This window comes from Aulonocara stuartgranti (genome assembly GCF_965226115.1).
Source record: "Aulonocara stuartgranti genome assembly, chromosome: 8".
NCBI classification, from domain to species: Eukaryota; Metazoa; Chordata; class Actinopteri; order Cichliformes; family Cichlidae; genus Aulonocara; species Aulonocara stuartgranti.
Window position 1 is genome coordinate 18,431,399 of NC_138959.1, and position 27,759 is coordinate 18,459,157.

The following is a 27,759-nucleotide window of genomic DNA, read 5'->3' on the forward strand; positions in this document are numbered from 1 at the left end:
TGTAAGGTTGTCAGGGGCAACTGGGAGAGACGCTTTACGCTCACACCAGAGGCTACGCGACAACACTGGAAGTAACTGTCGATGTCTGAAGCCCTTTTCAGTCTCTACAGATAAGTTGGCGTCACTTTAGAAGAAAGTGAGCTGAGGTGGGTTTCGACAAGATGACTGACTTCGTTGAACGTTAGCGAGGGCCAGCCATAAATGCTAACTTTGACTAGCTTATCTGGCTTAGCTAATGTTAGCTGCTAGTTGAAGCTATTTTGGATTTATCGTCTTTCCAGTGATGCTGCTATCTCCTGTAATGCTACAGTATCAGCCGGTTTTGTCAAGTATTACGGTGAACTTATAGCTTCACTTAGGTCTGCATTGTTTACTGTCTGCATGTATCCATTAATGAACTAGCCATGTCAACTCCAAAAAAACTAAAACAAACACACAGCAACCTAAAGCAGAGAATGATACTTGACTCTACATTTTAGGGCTAACTTGTAATTTTTTTTCCAAAGCTTAACAAACAGAGGAATCCATCTTTTGTCTTTTGTCTCTCTTTTTTTAATATAGAGAAGTACACGGGAGATATGGCGGTCTATTTTGATCACCGCATTGAGGCTCCTGATAGCAGTGATGTACCCTTTCAGTTGACCTGGCACTCAAGTCTTCCTATATTGGCTGTGGCCTCAAGCAGTCCTGCCACCGGTGGAAAAGTAGACCTGTATCTGCAGCAGGTAACCTCGGACATAAAAGTATGTAACATTTCTCTCATATTGACACACACAAATATCGTCACACCTATCTGGTTCATGTTCAGGGGGAGTATGTGGAGAGCTGCCATGTAGTTCGTCCTCACCAGCCCACAGGGCTGCGCTGGCATCCAACAAAGCCAGTTTTAGCGGTAGGCTGGGATAATGGAGAAGTAGTGCTGCTGACACACCCCCCTGGAGATCAAACAGTCTTGCCCGGTGTACATACAACCACCATCAAACTGCTGGAGTGGAGCAGCTTTGGCAGCCGCTTGGTAACTGGTGATGAGGTGAGTTTTTTGCAATAACGTCCTGGCATATATTATTATGTAATATAATAATATATGCCAGGACGTTATTGTCTTTTACATGCTGATGTTTTCATGAATGATGGATCAGTTTTAATAAGATATAATCACTTATTTTTTCTGGGTATGCACTCACTGTAAAATGATGGACTTATTTAAAAATGGCCTGATAACCCTTTCCAGATTGATCGAAGCAACAATTGCTTCCCTGAGATTGTTACCGACATGGCGTGAACACAGACTGGAAACTACCTAACCTTTGTTTTTCAAAGTGTGTACAGCATACCTTTAGTGTCATTTTTTTACCGCAGAAGATTGTTTTGTTTTTTTTAATCTGAAGTGGACATTGAAAAAAGTCATACATCCTTTTATCTCATTGTGTTTGAATAATTGTAATTCCTTCTACTGGGATCTCAGCCAGAAGTCCATCTTTCACCTCCAGCTCATTTAAATCTCAGCTGCCAGACTTATAACAAATTCAAAGAAATAAATCATCATTCTCCTCCTCACAACCTTTTGGGTATACGATACATGGGTACAAGCCTTACATGTTACAGATTTGGTCACTTTTTATGAACCAAGTCACTGCCTGCATTCTGCACATCAGACACTCTTAGCTGTCTGTGCAGCCTGGCTCAATGCAAAAAGAAAACAAACCGTTTCGTGTTTTAACTCTTTGAACTTTTCTTTTGTGTTTTTAACTAAGATTTTATTGTGTTCTTTAACACACTTTGTAACTGTTTTGAAAGTGCTAGGCAAATTAACTGTTAACTATTACTGTTATTATTGTTATTGACAGTCTGGAGCTTTGGCAGTATGGAAGGTGGATGCGAGAGGGAGACTTCATGGAAACCACCTTGTAAAACATGAATACAAGAAACCTTTAACTTGCTGCATCTTCAGACCGTCCACACCTGGAGAGTAAGCAGCCTTCGAAGTCCCATATCAAGTGGAAGAGTATGACATTTTTTTAATCAAATACTATTTTTTGTATTTTATTATAGTGATGTGGCAATGCTAGCTCGAGCATCTGTGAGAGGAGATGAGCGTGCGCTGGACAAGTTTAGCTGGAAGGGGGCACCTCTGAAGATGGGGCCACAGGAGGGACTTGGATTCTTTATCTGCACTGCAGATGGTAGGAGTTTGTGATTCCTGTTGGAGTTTGGAAAATTAAATCATTTGTTATTTCCAATGCATTTGACCATACTTTCTTTAAGACACAATTTGTTTTTTCATTGCCTTGTATAATTTTGTCTGAGGCCAGCAGTCTTCTGCAGTCACAGCCCTCAATGTATAAAGGCTGTTTATTTTATTTGTTTGTTCTGTAAATTGCATTGATGATACTTTGCTTTATTTTTGAACAGTTACGAAGAACAGTATGAGAAAAGTATTCATGGTTTTAGAAAGTCTGATTAATCCAGCAGACTTGTTGAAAATTATATCAAAAGTGTATTTTGCCTCTGTGAAGCAGTAATCCTGTGGGAGTCTCCAGAAAGGGGAAAATACAACAAGCTATAATGCTATTGATCCAGAATCCAGTCTGATCTTTAATAAATATGAACACTTTGTGGTTTGAGCTGTCAGATATTCCACTTATTTCATCTTTAATCCCATGTCTTATGCATATAGGTAAAGTCCATAGTGTGGATGAGTATTGTAAGACGAGTGTCCTTCTCAGTGTGGAGGGCTCCATCAAGAAACTTCTCTACATTGAGAAGACAGAGGCCCTCGCAGTGATCACAGAGAACCTCATGCTGTCACAGTATGCTCTCGGACCTGAGGGTGGAGCACAGGAGATTATGAAGGTATACAGAAAGATTTTTTTAAAAATATATATTAACCAGTAATATCAACATGAATGATCAATCTCAGTTACTTTAATTATTAATATACTTGAATATGTGTGCCCTTTTTATATTCTGTGCCAGGACTAAAGATCAGTGTGGAGTAATGCGTGACTTTTTTTGTGACAGGGTAAGTTGAGCAGCAAATCCGGGCAGAATGTAGACGTTGTGTGGACAGAAGATGGCCTCCTCATCACTGCATCCGGGGAGCAGGTCATCAGGTCAGTATATACACACTGAGAAAAAAAACATGTAAATTTCAAACTTGAGTAATAATGTCCCTGTTGAATATTTTAGGCTGTGGGATCTGGAAAGAGATGACAACTATGTTTTGTCTCTTGATGAGACTCTGGGATATGAGAGGGGAGAGATGATCAACTGTGTTTCATACTGTGCAGGCAAAGGTAAAAGTTTTCACAGAATTGTAAATGAAAAGAAGCTTTTTCTTTCCCATCACCATATTCCTGAATGTTTCCAAATGCATAGGTTAAAAAAAAACTATTTTTTAAAAATTCTGCAACACTCAGAAATCCTAGCAGCTGGCACCACCAATGGACGCATAGCAATGTGGAGGATGGTGGTGCAGTCGGGTAGCAGTAGAGGTGACACTAAGCCCCAGTGGAAACTGCAGACACCAACAGAAATTGGAGGAAATGTCACTCAGCTACAGGTAATGTCTTGACCAGCATTAGTACATTACTTTCGTTCCATCCATGTTCTACCACTCCAGGTCTATCCCAGATGTCATGCCAATGAAGAGTCATCAGTTAAACTAACCAGTACAGTACTCTGAACAGATACTTTGGCTTCCTCCCACAATCCAAACATGCATGGGTTAGGGGTGTTTCGATTACATTACATAATTTTTTTAATGATTATGTCACAAACCATCTGTAGTGTTCTGTTTAGAAATTCCACTTTGATCTATCCTTCAGTGGGGCTCCAACCTGAATCTCCTGGCGGCAAACAATTCAAACACAGTTCTGATCCTCTGTGAGCATGTGATGTCAGCCCACTTCAGCCACCAGGTGGCAGCAGTGCAGCTTTCCCCAACACAGCTCAACATCACTCAGTTCCACACAGGTCTGCACTTTTCTCTGCAGTCTGACATACATGTCAGAGGGGTGTGTGTTACTAAGGTAAGGGTAGAGATGAAGGCTTTCACAAAGTATTCCTGTTGGTGACAAGCAGAAGTTTAAACTGCTGTCATGTCAACATAACTTTCTTTTTGTCACACTGTCAGGACTCAGTGACGGTCTGGAATGGCAAGCAGGTCACTGTGTATGAGCTTTCAGGGACAAGTCTGCGCAATACAGGTACAGCACTCACTGAAAAAACAGTAAACAGCGCGGTTTCCACCTTTAATTTCACCACATCTGCTTTCTCTGCCTTACGTCTTTCTAATTCCCAGGATCATTTCCTTGTGATTCGCACGTGGTGGCTGTACACGGCGAGAATCTTTACACTGTAGAACCAAACCGGGTACAAATCCGCACACCTCAGGTCTGTTTGCCTCATATATTTATATAAACACAAATATGAGACAGCTTATCAGCTGACGTTAAGTCAGAGTGGATTTTAAAGAATGTAAACATATTTGATCTTGGGTATTGCTTTCAGGGCACAGTGAAGCAGCTTTTAACCTTCTCCAAGGCAGAGGGAAACCCTGTACTACTCAATGTGCGCCAGTCCTATCTGGTGGTGGGCACAGACACGGCAAACATCAGAGTGTTCGACCTCTCCAGAAGGTTGGCATTCACGTGGATGTTATCCTGGTTAAAACAATTTAAAAAGAAGCCTCTGTGCTTTTTTTATTGAATCTTTATCAACATGTTCTTTGTCCTTATAGAGATGCCAAAGCTCACTGCAGCACCAAGAACCTAGCTGACCAGATTCCCAATCTGGGAGCACTAAGGTCAGTTAAATGTAATGCTAATGGGAGCCAAGTCAGCATCCTAATCTCTCAGGTGAGTGTACTGTGAGCACATCAAACCTTGCTTCTATTTCATATTGGAAATGTAATGTCTTTATATCAAACTGTGCATATTTAACTTAAATGAACTGTGCGAGATTATTTCCTCTCAGGTGAATGGGCGACCTGATCACAAAGTGTACTTTTATGATGTTGAGATGGACACTGTGACACACTTTGACTTCTTCACTGGCAGACCTTCTAGTGGTATCTCACAGGAAGAAGAAAGTGAAAAGTAACCAAAGTAGCTTTCGTCTGTTTTTATTGTGTTCGTGCATATTACCTTTTCCCCCCTTTGATTACATACTGTGCTCACTCTGTTCTGTTTTCCAGGCAGCAGTGGTCGCTCAGCGGTCACTCTCCTGTGTCTCATTTTTGGGATGAGAGTGAACCTCGTCTTTTTGTCTGCGAGACTGTGCCAGTCAGCTCTGAATCCATATTAAATAGTTCCTTGGATATGGTAAAGACCACTCCTAAACACTGTAATATAGTAATAACTAAGGGGTAGTTAAAAAGTATGATGGCTTCCTTTCACTTAGGTGGATGTGGTGGTGGTGACCCTCTTCTGCACACAGGAGCATGGGCTCCTCCTGCAGGACTGCTCCCCTAGACCTCCAGGCATGCAGGCGCTCCTCGCTCTGGATGTGCCCTACTATTATTATAGCTGCAAGGTGAGGACTGAGCCTGTGTGTGTTCTCCATTTAGCTGGGGTGATCCACATATAAATCTGTTGCTTAATTTTTTTGTGTCATGTATCATGTGTCTTTTTATTTATGCTTGTCATTATTCTTATGTGCAACTCTGTGTTTGGTCCAATACACCCCCAGCTATTATTTCGGAGGGGTGATGTATTTCTGCCTGAAGTAAGTGTCTGCTCTGTACGGTTCGTTCAGAAAGCCTCAGTTTTCTTTGTTGTGCTGTGATTGTGTGTGCCTTGCGTTCCATATAAGAAAACATGAAAACTCCAGCCAGCACAAGTGCATCTGTGGAATATCTACAACTCTAATTGTGCACAGCTAAAAAAACACTTAATAAGTACGGTAGACATGTTTTGTGATCCCTCCTACTCAGTCTCTAGTGCTCATTGTTCCCCTTTGTATTTCACATTTATTTTATTTTTAAGTTCTCACTTCACAACATGCTTATTACGAGTGGGTCTGAATCATGTGGGTGCTGATCTTACTGCTACATATTTTTACCAGCCAGGTGAGAAGGATCAAGGGTTAATAGAGGTTTCGGCATCGTCATATCGAACCCAGCCAACGACAGGGACGCCCTCCCAGGTCCCTCATATGGTGTCCCGGAAAGCTCTTAGAGACTTTGTAGGTCTGGAGAACTGTGAGAAGGCCACTCGTGACGCCATGCTCAACTTCAGCTTCTACCTGACTATCGGTGACATGGATGAAGCCTTTAAGTCTATAAAGCTCATCAAGAGGTATGTTTACATCACAGATGCATGTGTCTTTCTCAGTGGTATTTGCTAATAGAGGAGGCATGGAGCATGGTATTTGCTTCTGTTTGATAACCGTCATCACATCCCCACCAATCCACTAATTGTTTCCACAGGGGCTTTAGTTCAAAGACAAAGCACACAGCACACAGGGGGTAGCATTGTTAACACAACCTTGACAGTTCTTGGAATGCTTTCCAATGCTCTGCAGTGGGAGAGCTACAACAAACTGTTGATTTTCATTTAATCTCATTTTACTCAGCACCTTTGACTGTTAAGGTCAAACTCTTACAATAGCTCTGTAACCTTTAGTGTGCTATGCTCTCTTAAAGTCTCATGAAGAAACTGTCCCTGCTTTTTCAATATTTTCAAAATTTGTCTTGCCTCTAAAAACATACAGGGTATAAAGGATGGATGTAGGTGTCTGTGTCATTACCTGTTGGTAGGTGCTGCCTGGTTATGAGCTGAGAGTTTTCATCGTCACCATTTTGGCGTTTTATAACCTTACATGACAGTTGAGAGGTGGATCTGACTGTCAAGCACACCGCACTCTCATTCGTTAACAACTTGTGATCGTCAAGTCATTGGCCAATGAGCATGCACAGGTCAATCTTTCTTTCTGACTCTAATGATAAGTATAATTTACAAAATGAGCTTAATGTTTTATTCAGTATGACCTGAGTTGCTAAAAGCAGAGTATTTATTGATGTCCACAGAAACCACGGGAGCATATCAAAATTATTTGAAAATTCTGACTCAGTAACTAAAAATTACTTTATTTATTCAGAAGTTTGAGTTACTTTTGAGATACTTAACCTGAAATTTGGCTTGAAAAAAGTTTTTTTCAATTGGGTTTCTATCGTTGGTCCTTGCTGACAATTACAATAAATAGAGGTTTAAAGTACATTAGCCTTAATTTTTCAGTCCCAGAAACGACGTCCATCATTAATACTGTTAGTCCTAAGCAATGAGAGCCTTTGTAATTAAACACCTGGCAACGAAAAGTGATGACACACCAATGATCTTTCAATTTGAAATCTCTATATGGATCCTTTAAAATAACTCACTGTACATAAATTAGATTAAAAACACAGGACATGATTAAGGGTTTTTTGTGTGTCTCTGTTGAGGGAAGGAACTCTTCAGTGTGTATATGTGTGACTGTTTCTGTTAGTGTGCGGGTGTGTTCTGAGGGGATGTACTTTTCTAAACATTAAATCTCACACACACACACACACACACACACACACACACACACACACACACACACACACACACACACACACACACACACACACGTTCGAGGTCCCCCTGCCAGTTTGGTCCAAAGCGAGTGCCCCTTTTCCATTCTTACAAACATTAAATCAGGTCACTAAAAGGATGTGTGTGTTAGTTCCTGCAAGTGTGTGTGCGTCTTTGAGAAATTTATGTGATATCAGCGATGATCTGATATTATCTTTAGGGGAGTACGTGATCCAGGGAACAATTCTGCTGTAGCGTTGCTTTCGCACGTACAAACATTACCCAAATGGGAAAATAGCATAAAAACAAACAAATGGGAAAACAGCTTACACCATTGGCCGGATATTCCAAACTGTTTAATAGGCATGATGACAGGTTTACTTGGTTCCTCATTGAAGGCTATTTTTACTGCTGCGCATATTTTTTTTTTGAAGATTTGTATTGTGTATGATTCCCGCATATCTCCACCCACAGAATTATGCATTTCCTGCAGTACTAACCTGTATCTTCAGGGACTTGTCTCTATGATGCAGGTCTGAATTAACAAAGGGTCTCATATTTAAATCTGACTCTAGCTCGTGAACCAGAATTCATTCAGATGTAGTAGATTTATTTTGAGGAAATATCTGGTGGAAACACTAGAGGCAATATGCCTGTTTGACATGTGTGCATTAAAAGGTGAGATCACCTGAGTCACAGCTGCATCAATGTGCACTATAAAAGGCCCTTCCTCCCTCTGATAATGAAACCCACAGTATCCATGGATGAGATATAAAACATGTAACACACTTTGAAGGTGATGTTGTCAGTATCAAAGTTCCTCCTGCCGTTAAAAGCAGTGTGTCACATCCAGGTTGGGATGTCTTACTCAGTGCACACTGTGCTGCTTCCTCTCATTCACATTGTCCTTGACTTTTAAGTGACATGCTGCTACAAGATTATCTTCCCACACTTATGCAAGCAGTCTGTTACAGTCTTTTTCTTTTGAATTTATTCTTTAGAGCCAAACTTTCCTTGGAATTAAATGACTCAAGAAGGTGTTCAGGCTGAGACTGGTGTGATACATTTGACCCTCATGACCCCCATTTAAGCCAGTTGTCACTGGAAAGAATGAGCTAATTTTAGTTGTTCTTCCCTGTGAGGTTTTCATTCTCCAAGGAACTGATATCGTCATTCAGTACTTTTTGTACCATCCTTTGATGCTTCAGGCTAGAGTCAAGTTCCTTATTATAATAGTACAACTGGAAGTTACTCTGAGACTAGGTTGTTTTGGATTTGCTGAGATATAACTGCTGGACATGGTTTCGGGGTTCAACAGCTGTGATGCAGCTGTACGCGTATAGTACTATGAGAAAGTGCCCCCCCCCCTTTATCTTAGTTTTTTCTATATTTGTCACAATTACATGTTTTAGTTCATTCATTAGACAAAGATAACCTGAGTAAATATAAAATGCTGCTTTAAAATGGTGGTTTAATATTTTAAGGGACAAAAACTTTCCAAACTTACCCAATGACCTGTGAAGAGGTAATTTCCCCCTAAACCTAATAACTGTGCCACCCTTGGCAGCAAGAACTGCAATCGGGCATTTGGAGAAACTGGCAAAAAGTGCTTCACATCGCTGGGGAGGAATTTTGGCCCACTCTTTGCAAAACTATTTTTAATTCATATTGGAGGCTTTTTAACCATGAACAGCCTGTTTAAGGTCAGGCTAAAGCATCTCATCTGTTTAGAGGAGTGACGCACCAGGACTTGCTGGTGTGTTTTGGATCATTGTCCTGCTGCATTACCAGAGTGAGCTTGATTTTTGTGTGATGAACTGATGACGGACATTCTCCTTCTGGATTATCTGGTCGAGAGCATGGTACTATCGTCACACTACCACCTCCATATTTGACTATTAGTATGAGATTCTTTGTGTTAGTTTTACGTCAGCAGTCTCTTTCTTATTGTTGAATAATGAACTCTCACCTTAACCAAAGCAAGTGACCCTCGCAGTTTTTTAGATGTTGTTCTGGGTTCCTTTGTGACCTCCTGGATGAGTCGTAATTTTGGCATACCGGCCGCTACTGGGAAGGTTCACCTCTGTTTCAACTTTTCTCCATTTGTGGATAATTCAATTCAATTTTATTTTATTTATATAGCACCAAATCACAACAAAAGTCGCCTCAAGGCGCTTCATAGATACAGAGAAAAACCCAACAATCATATGACCCCCTATGAGCAAGCACTTTGGCGACAGTGGGAAGGAAAAACTCCCTTTTAACAGGAAGAAACCTCCGGCAGAACCAGGCACAGGGAGGGGCGGCCATCTGCTGCGACCGGTTGGGGTGAGAGAAGGACGACAGGATAATGGCTCTCACTGTGGTTCACTGGAGTGCAAGAGCCTTATAAAATGTCTTTGTAACCTGTTCCAGAAAGATAGATGTCAAGTACTTTGTTTCTCAGCTGTTTCCTTAGATTGTGACATGATGTGTTGCTTTTAGATTTATTAACATATTTGACTTTGTCAGACATGCTCTGTTTAAGTGATTTCTTGATCCAGCAGGCCTGGCAGTAATCAGGTCTGGGTGTGGGTAGTGAAATAGTTCATTCATGATTAACAAGGAAGGCACACAGAGCCAGGAGGGTTTGGATATTTTTTTTACCTTAATAAATGAAACCATCACTGAAATCTTTTTCTAGATTTAAAATTTGTTTGATGACCTGAAACATGTGAATGTGCAAATGAATGTGAGTGCGAATGGTTGTTTGTTTGTCCCTATGTGTTAGCCTTGCGACAGACTGGCGACCTGTCCAGGGTGTACCCCGCCTCTCGCCCTATGACAGCTGGGATAGGCTCCAGCGCCCCCCGCGACCCTGAAAAGGATAAGCGGAAGTGAATGGATGGATGGATGGACCTGAAACATGTAGGTGTCACAACTGTGCAAAAATAAAAACCCACACTTTTTCACAGCATGTTGGTCTGATGACTCAAACAAGCTCTCCTCCACACAGTCCTTATTCATAAAGTGCTTTACAACAGCGGTCCCCAACCCCCGGGCCTCGGACCGGTACTGGTCCGTGAGTCGTTTGGTACCGGGCCGCGAGAGTTGAGGCTCAGGTGTGAAATGTATGGTTTTCAGGGTTTTTATCGGTTTTCAGCGTTATTTTGTTATTGTTTTTATCGTTAACTTTTTTTCCTGGGTCTTTTCACGTGTGTTATGAATAAATCTTATTTTTTTGTGATACCGGTACTGGTTTTATTTTGTTGTATTTATCTGCGACACCTTAAAGGCCGGTCCGTGAAAATATTGTCGGGCATAAACCGGTCCGTGGCGCAAAAAAGGTTGGGGACCGCTACTTTACAAAATCAAACATTACAGCTCACTGCTGGATTTTCCCTTTTGAGTGCAGTTAGCCAAACAGCAAACAGCCACTTACTACTAAAGAGACAGTTTCTTAACATAAAACACATTTTTTCTGCCAGGAGCAGCACAAAAGTGATCCCTTAAACTGGTTTTTAGTTTTAGTGTCCTTATTTTCCTCCGAGTTATCGATTCTGTCACTAGTTAGCTAACATAAACTAATATAGGGCTATTTGCTGCAACCAACCAACCACATTCCTTACTAACAGAAGATGACGCTAAACATGTTTTTAAAACTTTGACTTTAAACACTTATTTCTTAAATCCAGCTTCACAGACAGTGTTCTATGTCAGTTTTTGAGAGCAGGGCTCAGTGATGTAAATTAGCCTTTAAATGTGTAGCGTTTCATGTCCTCTTTAAATCAAATCTGTTTTGGAAGCAGCCATCTTGGATCAAATATTGAGGAATACAGAGGAATAAAAATAAAAATCCTGTAAAGAATCAGCAGGCAAATCCAATTTAAAAAAGAAATAAAGTTTGTTGACTTTGCCCCAAAATTGTTTTTTTTTTTCTCTCAACACAGTGACATGATTGGCTAATGTGTTTCACATTAAGATAATTAATCAGCTCTTTGGGAGCATGGGCAGGACAACTGTCATCTTTAGTTTTTCTTCAACACATTTCTGTCCCACTTCTCCTCTTAATGTAATTTCTGGTTAAATGTTATGAGAAGACAACTGCTGATAAAGAATTTCCAGTTGATAAATGGTTAAAGTCACTAGAAAAATGGTAATTCATTAAAATAAACTTTTAATGAATGAGCCTTTGTCATGATGTTGGGCACCAAGCAGCAAAGACAACAACCACTGCTTGATTATACTTACCAATAAATTTATTGAATTTACATGATATACATGGTATATTATTATTTTAATGTGGAAGTCCCACAAATAACCTGGGTTTTTTTGCAGAAATATGATATGGTCATTACTACTACTTATGATAGCGCTATGGTATTATTTTTTATATATATTATATTAATTTAGGTATCGAGTATGTACCAAAGCAAGGAGAGAATCATAAAGGAAGCATCATGAAAAATGAACTTAACTGAACAAGTTGCAGTACATCGGCAAAATAGCTACTAACAATTGAAAAAAAAACTATTCCACAATTATCCATACACATTGTTTAGTGGGTTATTTGTCTTTTATCTTTTTTAAATTTTCTTGCTTCAAAGTATTCTTGGAACATTATAATATATCCTCGTGTTCTTCTTTCATTTGTTCAAAATGCCATCTCTCACTGGCTATAAAAAAAAATTAAATATTGTCACTGATTTGGCAAAGCACGGCCCAAAAGCTAACTGAAGACTCTTCAGCTTTTATCCTGGCATGTTCCCTACATGTAACATATATAATTATTATGTGCATAACATTTTTTAATAAACTTTAAACTAGTGAACACAAATATGAGGTATTCTAGTATTATAATTTCAACATCTTTCATTTTCTCAAATTTATGATTGTGCAGGAGACCATTTCATAAATGCACCATTAATAAAATATGTCAAGTTCCAGCTTGATCTTTTCATATGAATTATGTTTTATGAAAGACAGTCCTAATCCAAATTCTTTACTTAACAGATTACTCTGGCTTGAATACATGATTGAATCATGCAGGATTTGAATTTCCCTGGAACGTTAGGGCTGCTTTATACATTAACTTTAGTTAAAAATGTGAAAACTGTGCACTAAATAGCAAAATATTTATCATATCTCTATTGTTGGAATGGGAGAAATAGAATACGATTGCAAGCGTATGTTAGTCCAGCTGTTGTGGGAGCACAGGGGCGTCGTCTTCTTTTGAGAGTCCCATTACTGTCACGTAGCTGGAGTTAAACATGAAGGGTCCTGTCACTGGCGTGTCATGTGAGATCTCCTGAGTTCAACAAGGCGACTCCACATAGTCATTGTCCAGACGTGGGTGAAAAGGTGACGCTAGTGAGGGACTGATGATTATAACTCGAGGTGCAAGGCAGTCATCACGGCGGTGTAAAATGTTCCAGATGAGCATAGCCGCAGCCATAGTGGCCAGCAGGCAAGCTGCTATGTCCATATAGCAGGAGTAGGAAAGGTGGGTGTTGGGCCCGATCTTATAGAAGGTCACAAGTCCAATAACCAGAACAAAACCTGCAACGGAGCAGAGAGAGAAAAATCAGTCAGCTGTTATTTACCAATATCAGGATCCAGTGAAATACAATTTGTGCTTTTTCTTATTTTAAATTATGAGGTGCTCTTCTATTCAAGCTGCATCTTGTTTCACACTGGAAAAACAGACAAGGTCATGTTTCATCTTGACATAATTACTGAGAGACTCAGAGTGCAAACACTGTGTTGGTGAAATGAAGCGTTTACAGGAATGCTAGCAACTCCTGTGCACATTCAAACCAGGTGATCGAGGTCAGCATGACCATGAGCTGGCAATGTTGTGTTGTACCAGATGAGACTTTTGACAATTAATTGTAAGGTTGAGACAGAGTCTCTGGGATCGTTTTAAGACATTTTAGTTACAACAGTTAATAAAATGAAACCTGCAGTGGTAGAAGAATCCCATTCTCTCAAATTTGGAAATGTATTGGTAAGTTGAAGCATTAAGATTTCCTTTCACTGGAACTGGCCAACCCAAGAAAAACAACAGTTACGATTTTTGTTTTTTACCTTTGATATTTAGAAGCCCAAGTGAAAGAGACTGCTTGGCCTAATGTACAACTGAAGTCTCTCTGTGGCTTTTAAAATCCCACATACTGACACTTAGACCCCATCACTGTAGTCACTGTATTGCTCAGGAAGGCCAGAGCTATGTGCGCAGCCTTTGATTTGGGAAATCTGTTTCCTCTGAGGAAGAACTTCAGAAATCTCAAGATTAAAGTTCTCAATAGCAGAAAAATATCAGAGCATGAATACAGGCTTGGAAAAGCCTTTGAGATGTTTTATCTCCTGCTGTCTTTGATTCACAGGAGCTTGACTGAAGCAAAGAGGAATTCCTGCTTGCATGCGAAGTTATAAAGCCTTAGTCTTTAGTTTCATGCTGTTCCTTTGATCTTTATTTGGTTGTATCAACATTTTTCACTGTCTCCATGGCCGCTGTTGTCCTACTTCTTTACAGTTAGGTACAGTGTGTCTTAAAGCAACACTTCTTGGGGTTTTCCTCATTCAATGCCTTCAAGTGTGCTCTGGAGCCATTATATAGTTCAACAATGCTACATGTCTAAAAAACCTGCCTCATCCACAGTGGTATAAATACAGGGACCAAAAATAATCACTGGAAATAGGGATGTTAGTGCATTAGGATATGAATCATTCGGTTTCCTGAAGCAGTCAGTGGCACCAATGAGGGAAGTTCATTTATATTTCTTTCTCTACCTCCACTGTAAGATGGTTGTCATTGTTTTAAATGAGGATGTGGATAATTGTGTCTGTATATCAATATGTGTCCACTACACTGTGTATGTAAGAATGTAACTGTTTGCTCATGTCTGTTCATGTTTAACCTGTCTGGCTCCTTATCCAAGAAAATGAATAATCTCCTCTCCAGCTTCCAGCCAGGGTGGGCTGTGTGAACCTCTTTCCTGGCAGGGACTTATCTCTCAAGCTTCCTTCCCCTGCTTCCTCTTTCCATCCTTCCTTCCTCGCCTCCTTGCCACACCCTGAGCTCCGAGGTTAATACATTTACTGGACATCTGACACAATGTGTCACAGAGAAAATCTTAATGAGTCTTGCTGCTATGTGACTGGTTCTTGGAAATTCCTTTGGCCCTGCATTTTCCTTTTAGCTAGTAGTGACCTACTGAAGTTGTCATGATGTCTTGCTTCTCACCAGGAATCTATTGAGCCACAGACTTTAAGACACAAATGTGACTTATTTTGGAGCCAGGTTTAAAATCAGTGAACGGATCGTACAAATTCACTAATCACCTGCTTCTTAGTGGGATGTGATCTGCAGTGTTGACATTTGTCACGTTAGAGCCGTGTCCATTCAGAAAACACATTCCAGAGTTGTCTCACGGGGTGAAAAGACCACTATTGTGCTTTCAGTCTGGACCAGCCAGTGTTGCTGAGATATGGCTCTATGCAGCTTAATATTGTTATTCCACACACTCACACTCTACTTGCAGTTGTAAAGCATTTTGGCACGTCCGAAAATGAAAACATTCCAGTGAAAGGGAGCGATGGGCAAAAATACCTCCATTCATTCAGAAGCGAGCCCCATTCAGTGACTCAGTGGGGGAGGGCTGAAATGGGAGTGGGGAATGAATGAATGGTAGAGGCCTGCATAACTATCTACACTCAGATGATTTGGTCTTCTTTGGGATTTTTCAGCCTTTATTTCCAGGAATTATGGCTCAGTCACTTCATTATTATTGAATCTGATGGTTATTTTTAGAATTGATTAATTGTTTATTTGTCCAACTGTCCAAACCTCCAAAAATGCTCCAAACTGGATGGCATTTTTATTATTCATGTTACTCTTGTGGTTTTAGGGATGGCACTGTTAGTCTGTTGTTCGTTTAGTTGGGCTACCGCTGTGGCCCAGATTAACGTGCTGTGCAAAAGTGTTGAGCCACCATCATTTCTTTATATTTTCCGATGGAAATAGGTGCAGTTATTTATTGAACCACGTACCAATATACATGGAAATGCAGTATATAAGGTAAAAACAGAATTTGCTTTCCAGATGGTATTGTATGATGGATCAAAATGGGACTTTTCTGTGTGCATTTCAAACCATGAGAGATCCTCCACCGTGTTTAGCAGATGGAAATATAAACCCATCCATCCATCCATCCATCATCATTCTCTCCTGCTTATCCTTATTAGAGTTGTGGGGGGCTGGAGCCTATTCTAACGACCCAAAATTTAAATTTTGGATACATCACTCTATCAGACCTGTTTCTACTGATTTCCAGCTCAGTTCTTGTGTATTTTGGCAAAAGCCATCAATTTATTCCTTTCCCTTCCTTCCCTTCCACTGGCACCATTGAGGTGTCACTGCTGTTCATGAGGCTTCAGTAAACAGTAGATGGATCATCTGAAGGGCCAGATGCAATTCTCATGGTCCTGTTTCAGGTCTTTTCTGAAAGTTTTTCTTTTATCTGTTCAGACCATGATTTCCAGATGCTGTTCATCTGCTGTCGATGGGCCACTTCTTCTTTTGTCTTCTGTTTGTCCAGTTTTCACAAATCTTTAAAGACTCACCATGCTAAAATACGCCAAGTTTTAAACCTTTAGCACTTTGAGAATCGCCCTATTAGTGCAAAAGTATTATTTTATGCCCGTTAAACAATCAAACAAAATGGTCTGGTGCAAGGACTGAAGTAAAAATGAGTGGAAGGCAGACAATGTCTGAAGAAAAACTTCAGCTTCAGAAAGCATGGAGAACTTTTGCTGAAGACCACTTTAATAAATGACCAGAAAGCCTGGCTTGAAATAAGAGGTGGCCCAAGTTTTTTTTTCATAGTGCTTTAATACAATAAACATTGGATGTATTTTCAAGAAATTTGGTTGAGACGGCCAAGCTTAGGATGGTGTAGGATTAATGTTGCTGACTTATATCTAATGACTCTTGACTTACATGTGCAACTACCCCACCCATTAGATCAAAGTTTACTCTCATCTAGTGACACATCTATGCATTATTCAGGAAATACACATTTTTCCCAAGTGACTGGTGGGTACTTGGAGGTTGCTGACAAGTCTTTAGGCCGGTGTGACTGGAGCTTTAGACTTCTAGTTTGTCTAAAGAACAAGCCTTGTTTGTGACCTTGAGAAACATCTTGCTGTTATCCATACAAAAAAAGGCTTAAAGAAATGTGCCTTTTTTTATTTTGAATTTATATTTCATAGGCTAATATTTGGAAGTCATATCATTTTCTAATATGTGAAAACATCTGCCGAGCCTAGAACAGATAGGTCTGTTTGGTCTGGATTGATCTGTTAAAATAATGCTGTTCTGCCTTTAAGACATATTTATTGCATGTCACAGAGTTTTCACGTAGCAAATATTAGTGGATAGTTGCTTTGATACACGTGTTACGTGTATGTGGATATGGGAGTGTATTTTAAAAACATCAGAAAATAATATGAAGTGAATAATATGAAATGATGAAGAAAATAATATAAGTGTAGCAGTTGTTGAGTTTATTTTTATGTATGTAATAAACTCAAACAGAAGATTTCTATCAGCTGGAAGTAGCAAGTTAACTTCAGCTCCAGTCGTCAAAATTCGAATGTTTAGTCTGTTTTTTTCTTAGTTTTGGTAGTTTTATCTGCTGTCCATGTGTTAAAGATGTTCTCTGGAGCAATCTGTCTTTAAGAAAACAAAGGAGCTCAGTATATACAAGCGACACTTGTCATCTGATTTTTTTTTCTTGTGTCGTGTCCTATGAACGACTATGAACTGATAAACTTCTAAGGTCAAGATTACATTTTGATAATAACCTTTTTGTGTCAGAAGAGTAAAATTGGAAGATCAGATTTTTCCAGAGAGTGTTATTTTTTTTAATGTCAGGGAAGTAGGTGTGTGCTGTAAATTTCTTTTTAGAATGCCAAATCTATTATGCTGCTGCCTTTGGTAATCGTTCTTTTGTGAGATGAGCTCTTGGCCACTGAGGTGTTCCTCGTGTTGTTGTCTAATATAGGAAAATGCAGTAATACTGGGTGGGCCTCAATCCTCTCACCAAGGTCTTTAGATAAAAGCCATCAGCCCTGCTGGAATTTGTCCTGAATAGACTAAAGATAAAGAGGAGATTCTTTACTTGCAACTACTCTTAGACACTTTGTAAACAGACATAAAAGCTAGGCCAGTGTATCTAGAGTGAGGCAAGTCCCACCCTGCTGTCATGAGTACCAAAGGACATTTCTTCACCGAAGCTCACTATAAACAGACAATCACGCCACAACACACTCTTAACATACACAAGCATATATGCACATATTCCCTCCTGTCAGTGCACACACAAACACACAGTCCCCGTCGAAAACTGTCTTTCCCGTTAATTCCCCCCTCCCCTCTTTTTCCTTCTTCAGCTCAGGGGTTTGCATAACAGGTAGTTACAGACATTTCCTCGTCCTGAGCAGGGATATCCTGGCGCCCGACAGTCGCTCCCTGGCTCACTGCAGCTTTGGTCCATGGATTTTGGACTAGGACTAAATTTAAACCCACAGCAGACCCCCTTCATGCTGCTCAGAAACCAAGCAGCTGAGTGACCGCAGCGCACAACACACTTCCTCAGCAGGGGCACCGGGACAAGTCAATACTAGGGGACACTTAATGTCGATAGTAGAGGATGGATGGATGGATGGAGGGATCGACAATGGATAGATGCTAGTTAATTCCAATTGCAGTTAATCCTGAGGATAGTACAGGTTCTATCTTCCTCTCGTTTTCGAAATTTTGACTGAATTGATGGAGAGTCTTATCAAGTCAGATTTTGTTTCCGCTATTGTGACCACTTTTCATTTAAATATGGATGAGTATCCACATTTTGTAAAAATATGGTCTATGATGCATTATTTTTTTTTAAATTAGGGTTTACTTTTTCTTAGGTAGACTTAAAGGATAAGATTTGCTAGTGTCTTAAGTTTTTCACAGTAACTTCCTGCAGCATTTGAGGCTTAGAAGTCGATCTTCAGTATTGGAAAGTTGCCCAGTGCAGGTCCAGCTGTGATTACAGCCCAATTTTATGGCACTAAATTTTGGATTTGGTTAAATCTTTGCAAATGGCAAAACACTTAAAAAGAGGGGATGCTGGTACTTACTGGTTAGTTGGAAAAGTGCAGCGATGGCTTCTTCCCACCACTGGGATTCATGTGAGATGAAGGGCAACTTCATCAGGCCTAGAAGGAAGATCAGCTGACCTGCAGTCAGGGCCACTGTCGCTATCAGGTTACATGCTCGCATCATGTTAAACTGCACTTGAAGGACAAGAAGAAAAAGTTGTGTCATATTTCTGGCACTGTGATGTAAAAGGGTCAAATATACACATGAAAAACTAAATGGCAATAATAGTTTTTAAAGGATAGCTTTATTATATGTCTGAATTTTTGAAGGCACCATAAAACCAATTTACTAATTTATTTAAAATGTACCCACGGTTTCTAAAAAAAAAAAATCTAGTGCAAAAACAACACAGAACATAGAGGCCACCTCTTCTTCTGAAACACTGAAGGATTTTTGAACTGTGGAGTATAACTCATCTACTTTTGAAAGTAAATATAGGATTTCAGCTTCACAGTGGTTCAGAGCTGGTTTGTCTTGTTTCAGTTTTTTTATGTGTGTGTGTGTGTGTGTGTGTGTGTGTGTGTGTGTGTGTGTGTGTGTGTGTGTGTGAAGGCAGGAATGCTCAGGACTCTTTTCCTCTGGAGAACTGCAGTTATACTTGCAGAATTGTAATTACGTGCAGAATGTGGTTTGGCATTGTCTTGCTGAAAAAGACAAAACCTTCCCAGAAGCAAACGCTGCCCTGATGGCAGCATACGCAAGTATCCAGACATTCTGCACTTTGCCAGTGCCTTATGTACTACTCCATCCCTATACCATCACAGATGCTTTGGAACTGAGCTGGATGGATCTTGTCTATAGCCTGCTGGACAGACTGTCCATGACTCTATCTATCTCATATAAGATCATTCCCAGAAAAGGCAGCTGTGTTTCTCAGTCTTGTTTATACATATTAATATATTTTTTGTGTGTTTGTTTTACTGGTTGATGTGACTCAGGGGATACAGCTGATCATTCCCTGATCTGAAGGTAAATAAACCTGTTCTTAGATAGTGCTTTTCTACTCTATTTGAGCACTAAAAGTGCTTTGTACAGCATGTCTCATTCACCCATTCACACAGTACCTTTTTCTTCATCTAACTGCTTTCTATCTAAGATTTACACACACACGCACACTGTGATCACGCCAAGGATAGCAAAGCATCCATACTTATGAACCATCATCCTTTCAATTAGTAGATGACCTGCTCTACCTCCTGAGCCACAACAACCCCTGAAACATCCATCTACAGATTTCCCTTGAAGACATTCATGTATTCATACAGTCCAGTAGATACATTAAGTGGTCAGTTAGAGTGTAAAACCTCTACATGAATACCAGTTCATGTTCAATTTATGTTTGCGTGTTAGAGCTTGAACTTTTATTTGTGGATGCAAAAACTGTGTTCACTTTGATTTTAGAAGTATGTAGATTTCTCCAGATTATCTGAGTCTTTTATTTATGGCAGTTTATACCGCAGATGATGAAATCATGCAAGGATAAAACTCCTATATTGGCTGAGATTTTCTGAAATTGTCGAGGTTTCTATGTTATGTTATGTTTTTTGAAGTTTTGTGGGGGGAGGAGTTCTGTTCTTTTGTGACCTATATTCCAGTTTTTTTGTTTTTTTTGGAAACAGGGTTATAAAATACACTTCCAGCACAGGAGCATTGACACGATTACTATTTTTTCATGAATGGTAAGTCACTTCTGCCATTAGTTGGCAGCGCTGCCCAGTGACCAGTAAAGCTGGCCAATGGATTTCCAGCATTTCCCAGACTTGTTCTTGAATGACAGTTTGGAGCTTATTATTAGAAGCATATAAATCCATTGTAGCATTGACTTTGACTGAAAAATGTAGCTGTTTTATGGAGTACATGCTACAGATTTTTGGATGGTTGAATACATTGGATAAACTTGGAAGTTAGGAGCTTGGATTTAATTCATGGATGTCAATTTTACCCCAACAGTGAAATTCTTCAGAGGTGTGTTTTCATATGAAAACGAACAAAACTGACTACTATATAAAACTCTGCAGTACAGCGATATCTGCAGCATTAAGTGTATTTCTTTTATTTATAAGGATGTACCAATGTATCAGTCAGCAAGTTTAACAAGACAAAGGTTAGACACTTTTTTTAAAGCAGACATAAGCATGCTGTGATGTCGAATGTAAAATCTAAAGTAAAGTTAAAACTTACATTTGACAGTGCTACGGGATTCTTGGTAGCCTGCATACTCAGAGCCCCAACCAATGCTTTCACATTGCTTCTGTGTGCCTTGCCCCCTTCTGTCAGCCTGGAGGTCGTCACGGCCCCTCTCCCCGCCGTTGGGGCACATCTTCCATAGTCCCACACTGCGCTTTCGGCCGTCCTCCAGAGCCTGCAGAACCCAGCTGGGTGTGACGGCTGCCACATTATTTAGGACCAGGGACAGCAGGGCTACGGCCACCGCTGCTACCACCAGCCTCTGCAAGGCCATGTGATGCCCGGCACCTGCCACCTCTCCCCCTCCGTCGTGCCCCTGCTCCGAGTCCTGTTCGAGCTCAGTGGGCTGCCAGCTCCCTCGCCTCTCCTCTGGGCCAGGAGCACTAGCAGTGCTCTGGGCCCCCTGGCTACTCTCCACCTCCTCCACCACCACCTTCTTCTTTCAGCTATTAGCTAGTGTCGTCCCAGCTCACCCAGATCACCTCTGGGTGATTTGGCAAGAGTTTTGTTTTAGGGCTTAGCTAAAGGACATCTCCATTCATCCTCATTCAGGAGTCGGTTGTCGTTGCAGCAGATCCTCAGCCCTCCTCCTCAGACAGCAGTGTGGGTACGTCGGGATTGATCCAACTGGCACCTAGGTCCATTCCACTGGCTCCGGCTGACTGCAGCTTGACTCTTGGATCTCAGTCCTTGCTTGTACTTTTATCTTCTGCTTTTCCACCCTCCAGTGCTCTGTTTAATGCACTTTTCAGACTTCTGGGTTTGCAGTTGGTTTATTTAGGTGTGCAGTAGATCGACTTTCCTTTTCTTCTTCTCAGAAATGCCACATTTCTTCCAGAAAAGTACAGATGACAAAAGTAGATTCTTCGGAGAGCGTTGCTAGGAGCTGACTCGTAGGTGGCTTTGCTTTGACTACCCAAGACTGTCTCTCAACTTGAAGAGCCCCTGCTGCCTGCCTGGAACAAGAAGTCCTCTAGCCCACCCCCTTTTGCCTCCTTCTATCTTTCCCCCCTCTCACTCTCTCTTTTTCTCTGTTGCTCACTCGCGCACACACGGTTTCTCTGCAAATGTTTGCGGTCAGAGTTGAAATGCAGGGGAGTTGCAGTTCATCATAATCCGAGGAATCACTTAGCAGCTGTAGCAAGCACTGAACAAACAGCTCCCTCCTTCATGATCACTTTAAATATGAGCCTGTGTTTGTGCCAGTGCGTTCATGTGACAGAATGTCCAAAAGACCCCCTCTTAGACGTCACTGTTCGGTATATTCTTTTGTCTGGAGACCAGGGGGCGTTTGCTAAAGTCTCCACTCTCATGTACAACAAACATAGTGACTGCCACAGTCGGCCAGCAACAGGATGTGTTTCCTGAGAGGAAAAGAGGATGGGAAGAGAGGCCAAATGTAGACCTGTTTCTTCTCTTGTCTTTCCTTTTCTGGCTCTCTAAATCTGGCCACTCAGAGTAATGTGAACATGATTTTTTACTCAACATTTTTAAATAACCCAGATTTTTCCCTCCCTCTGTTTTGTTTTCTATTACCATAAACAGTAAGACTTTGGCTGCCACCTATTACTATTGCTTTTTTTCACTTTGTCTCACTTCTTATAGCAAGGCCCCTAAAGATTTGGGGTATTTCCTGTTGCCTAACTTTAATAAACAGCCCACATCTGTATCAGCTAAAGCAAGGAGGAGGGAGGGGATGGAAATAGAGACCAGATGGCTGTGGAATCTTATATTTGGAATTGAAACTGAACTGGGGGATGGGGTGTGTGTAAAATACTTGATTTACGTCAGAGAAAAGGAAAAAAGAAAAGGAAAGATAAAGAATGACCTCTGTTTTGAGTTTAAAATCCTCTTCTCCATCTTAAAATGTAATAATTTCTAGGTTATGCTTTTATCAGTAAACAGGATTGTTTGATGGACATTCATTATCATTGTTTGATATTGGAATGATACTACACCACTAAAAGTCTGACCCTAGTGACATAAAAGCATTTAAAGCCTTAAGTCAGGTTTGTCCCCATATTCACATGCATTCAGTCTAACTATCAAATATAAGCTTAAATGGAACCAGACATAAGTGGAAAATATTAAATACCTACCAACTTTTAATTTTTTTCTATGTATATATTTACTTATTTGTGTATGTGTGTATAACTGATCTTACTGTTGAATACTAAAATGCCAAGGCAGTGAGCCACACACACATCATCCTTGCAAACAAGCCATTTCTCCTTTCTCTTGTAGTAAAGCGGTGTGGGAAAACATGGCACGGATGTGTGTGAAAACCCGCCGGCTGGATGTGGCACGCGTGTGCCTTGGGAATATGGGAAATGCCAGGGCAGCAAAAGCACTAAAGGAGGCGGAGGCTGAGCCTGAACCAGAAACCCAAGTTGCGATGTTGGCCATTCAGCTGGGCATGCTGGTGAGATATTAAAGAATCTTTTTATTTTCGCCCCAGACTATAAGAAAGAATTGCAAAAAGGGTTATTCCTCTGTATTTGGGTTCAGGTTGCAACTTAATGTGAAAACTCCATAAGAGAAAAGATTACATTTCATTTAAAAAGACAAGATAACTTTAAAAAAAGGAACTTGAGTTTATAAAATCATTCTAGAAGATAATTTTAGTCATTTTTAAAACAAAAAAACCTGCGATCCAGCTCACAGAAATGCCACATGCTTTGGCTACAAATAACACATCCTTCCTTTAAGTTGTACCACGCACAGACTAAGGGACTTTCCGGGCCAAAAGCATTTATCTTTCCATCATCTTTTCCTGTCTTCCAACAGGAGGATGCAGAAAATTTGTACAAAAGCTGTCAGCGCTACGACCTGCTGAACAATTTCTATCAGGCTTCTGGTAAATGGCAGCAGGCTTTGGAGACAGCTGAAGTTCATGATCGCATCCACCTGCGCGCCACGTACTACAGTTATGCCAAATACCTGGAATCCATGGGCGACAAGACACTGGCCCTCACTTAGTAAGGAAAACAAAAGCTTATTTATTATTTGGTCAGTAATGTAGTCGTGTGTGTCAGAACAACTATACAATAGGAACAAAGTGTGACTGATTGTTATCCTTTTTGTTACAGCTATGAGAAATCAGACACACACAGAGTTGAAGTGCCCAGAATGCTCCAGGACGACACGTCATCTCTAGAGATTTATGTTAACAAAATGAAAGACAAGTAAGTCCCGGCTCTCCCTTTATGGTTAAAAACATCTGAAATGCTTTTAAACACCAGGCCTTCCATATGTATAACTCAGGAGCATCTATAAGTGGTGGGCCCAGTACCTGGAGAGCCAGGCAGACCTGGATTCTGCACTGCATTTCTACGAGTGTGCTCAGGATTATCTTTCCCTCGTTCGAATCTTCTGCTACAGGGGGGACATTCAGAAGGTGACTCAGTTTTTAAACTTGTAATTTTAAAGAATTTGATCTTGAAGAGTTGAGTTTACTGATTTATATATAGTGTCTTGTGTACTTAGGAAACATGTATAGGCTTGTACCACTGTAAGCCACTGTAAACAGTATTGTTATTCTGACTAATTTACATTCTTCTTTTATATGATAACATTTTTGAAATTTCCTAGGCGTCAGAGATAGCCAACAATACGGGAGACAGAGCAGCTTCTTACCACCTGGCCAGGCATTACGAGGGACATGATATTAAACAAGCTGTTCACTTCTACACACGAGCCCAGGCCTACAATAATGCTATCCGACTTTGTAAAGTAAGGGTTTTTCAGCAGCCTCAGTTAGAAATATATATCTATATATAAAGCAAGACTTTTTTTCTTTTTTTTGTTTGCTTTCTTTTTTCCCATCGTTGTTTTCTTGTGTTTCTCTGATCAGGAGAACGGCCTGGATGACCAGCTGATGAACCTGGCCCTGCTCAGTAACCCAGAGGACATGATGGAGGCTGCGTGTTACTACGAGGAGAAAGGCTCCCATTTGGATCGTGCTGTTGCGCTTTACCACAAGGTGTGTTTTTTTTTCCTTTCCAGTGAATGGATTGATGCATTATAAATCGTTCCACAAGGGGGGGTGGTGGTATTGTTAAATACATTTAAAGTAAGCAATGTGAAGTAGATTTTCAACTGTGGCTATATTTATTCATTTCTTTCTTATAGGCTGGCTATGTGTCCAGAGCTCTAGAGCTGGCCTTTGCCACCGAGCAGTTTGGTGCTCTTGAGATGATCGCAGAGGATCTCAATGAGAGCTCAGACCCAGCCCTCCTGGCTCGCTGCTCTGACTTCTTCAGCACACATTCCAAGTATGAGAAGTCAGTGGAGTTACTGGTAGCAGCCAAGAAGGTACCGCTGCGACACAGCATCACCTGTCTGCTCGTAAATCCATTCATATGTGCTAACTCCTGCTTTTGTGTCTCCACATTTGTGTACCCAGTACCACCAAGCCCTGGAACTGTGCGTGACGCAGAACCTAACGATCACAGAGGATTTGGCCGAGAGAATGACTGTACCTGATTCGAAGGATATGTCCGAAGAGGCCCGCAAGGAGCTGCTGGAGAGGATCGCTGACTGTTGCATGCGGCAGGGCAATTACCATCTGGCCACTAAGAAATACACACAGGCTGGCAACAAACTCAAGGTAATTATCAGATGTGCTATACACTCATTAGGAATTCTGTGCATAGGATGTATCTTGCCTGATACATATGCAACACCTAATGTGTCTCCTTGAGGGAAAAAAAAAGTATGCGTCATGCTGTTACACTGGAAACGAAATAATTGTGACTCTAAAAACTTAAATTATTTTGTTTCTTCTTAACAGGCAATGAGGGCGCTCCTGAAGTCAGGCGACACAGAGAAAATTGTTTTCTTTGCCAATGTTAGTCGTCAGAAAGAGCTTTTCATCTTGGCCGCCAACTATCTCCAATCTCTAGACTGGCGTAAAGATCCAGATATCTTAAAAACAATTATTGGTTTCTACACTAAAGGCAGGGCACCGGACCTGCTTGCTGGCTTCTATGAAGCTTGTGCTCAGGTGAGCAAAATATCAGTTCATTTGGCCGGTTTGTTTTGACGTTTATATTGAATTATATAATTGGAACAAAAAAAACAAAAAAGCTTGCCTCAGTATCAGAGCACATCAAGCAAAATACAATTTATAGATAAATCTTGATGATTCAATAAAAAGTTATTTTGTTATCATTTAAAAGGTGGAGATTGATGATTACCAGAACTATGAAAAGGCTCTGGATGCTCTGACTGAGGCATCAAAGTGTCTCTCAAAAGCAAAGGACTCTTCAAGCGGACAACAGGAAGTGCGACTGGCTGATCTGCAGCACAAGATCACCTTAATCAGGAAGTTTGTCCACATACGCAGGTACGAATATGAACTCATTTTCATTATTTCAGTTTTACCGTAAGTTTTAGTTTTCATCATAGAACGGGTCGTTTTTGATGGATGTTTCGTTATTGCGCGGGTCAACCTGTCTGCGAAGCTTTGAGCTCATCACATTTGTCTACAGTTTGTACATCGAGGATGCCAGCGAGGCGGTGCAGCTGTGTGAAACCCTGCTGGAGGAGCCAGAGCTGGACCCTGCTGTGAGGATTGGAGATGTGTTTGGTTTCCTTATCGAGCACCACTGTCAGCAAGGCAACTTCCAATTGGTGACTGTCTTCTTTTTCTAGATTTTTCAATAGGTCAGATTACACTAATCACATTAATGTAGGGCTGTAATGATTCATCATGTAACTCAATTTAAAAAAACAAATCCTTGGTGCTACTTTCTAAATTTTTCTATTTGTGTCCTTTGTAATTCTTTTCCAGGCCAATCGTAAACTGGAGCAGCTCCAAAAGCTGTTGCCATCCCAGAATGTTAGCTACTACATCAGCCAGGCCAGCCTAGTGGCCCTGCAGAAAGAGCTTGGTATACCTATGGATCGCAGTGACAAGATACACATCTCAAAGGAGGAAGATGAAGTGGAGGAGGATTTAAACATGTTTTAACCCAGTAAAACTATATCAAATATATCTGCACTTTTTCAGACCGGAAATAACTGTGGAGTTAGTTTTGTCCGAAACAACTTACATGGGAGATATGAGGGTTGCCAAAGTCACATTATGTGGACTGAGCACAGCATCTGTTTGCATTCAAAGGCACTCGACTATCAGATATTGAATGAGTACTGTGGAAAACACGAAAACTAAAACGTTTGTGTGTGTGTGAGCTGCAAAACATCAAAAACCTACACAAGATACTGCAATATGGAGTTAATGTATATGACAAACTTGGCCGAGGTTGCAACATTCTCCAAAATGCTGAATATAATGAACATTGAACCTCTATCCTCTGCAAAGGGAAATCATGTAATGCAGCTGTTTTATTCTTAAATTTAAATCCTAGGTTTAACCTTTTTCCAGCAGCTTTTGTGAACGCAGAACGCCTTTGAGCTAAACTTGGCTCTGAATGATGTTATAGATTTATCTCTGTGGCTTTATGAACGACTGTTTTTACAGGGATTGATTTATTCCTCATGTCTGACTGTGGTTTACACACATTTGGTACAATTTATTTTCATATTCAGCTGATGTATTAAATGTAAATATCTTCTCAGTGTCTTGACTCATCTCTGTAAAGCCTTTTGGAGCTATTTTTGATAACACGAGGCCACGTCTAGCAGTACCATAGACTGTGAATTAATTGCATTGTTCTTATACATTGTAAAGTTCCCATTAAAACATCAAATAAAATGAGATGGAAATCATAGTTTTTGTTTTAGCTAGATATGCAAAAAAGCTCACTGCACACTGACTGAGGTGTAAAGCTGTTTTTTGTGTTGCAAGTGCTGCTGGAGTTCTAA

The 27,759-nt window shown here is 40.6% G+C and overlaps 2 protein-coding genes across 3 annotated transcripts; one reads left to right on the forward strand and one right to left on the reverse strand.

Moving 5' to 3' along the window:
- On the forward strand, positions 1–27,665 carry ift140 (intraflagellar transport 140 homolog (Chlamydomonas)). Of its 2 annotated transcripts, XM_082544514.1 has the most exons (31): positions 1–146; positions 562–725; positions 809–1,030; positions 1,848–1,969; positions 2,053–2,183; positions 2,678–2,853; positions 3,022–3,113; positions 3,190–3,296; positions 3,420–3,562; positions 3,828–4,031; positions 4,136–4,208; positions 4,304–4,395; positions 4,513–4,640; positions 4,742–4,859; positions 4,978–5,099; positions 5,198–5,324; positions 5,404–5,535; positions 5,692–5,727; positions 6,067–6,299; positions 23,176–23,353; positions 23,719–23,909; positions 24,021–24,116; positions 24,196–24,328; positions 24,523–24,663; positions 24,785–24,913; positions 25,063–25,245; positions 25,337–25,540; positions 25,724–25,936; positions 26,112–26,278; positions 26,424–26,565; positions 26,726–27,665. In XM_082544514.1, the coding sequence occupies exons 2-31, from the start codon at positions 579–581 to the stop codon at positions 26,903–26,905; spliced, it is 4,362 nt and encodes a 1,453-aa protein (XP_082400640.1). In that variant the 5' UTR covers positions 1–146; positions 562–578; the 3' UTR covers positions 26,906–27,665. The 2 variants fall into 2 exon arrangements, with proteins under 2 accessions (XP_082400640.1, XP_082400641.1); XM_082544515.1 differs by lacking the exon at positions 5,692–5,727.
- tmem204 (transmembrane protein 204) lies at positions 11,777–22,188 on the reverse strand. The gene is made up of 3 exons (XM_082544532.1): positions 20,926–22,188; positions 18,723–18,878; positions 11,777–13,094 (listed from the first exon to the last, which is right to left on the reverse strand). Exons 1-3 carry the CDS (start codon positions 21,203–21,205, stop codon positions 12,850–12,852), a joined length of 681 nt encoding a protein of 226 aa, XP_082400658.1. The 5' UTR covers positions 21,206–22,188; the 3' UTR covers positions 11,777–12,849.
- Positions 27,666–27,759: the final 94 nt, after the last annotated feature.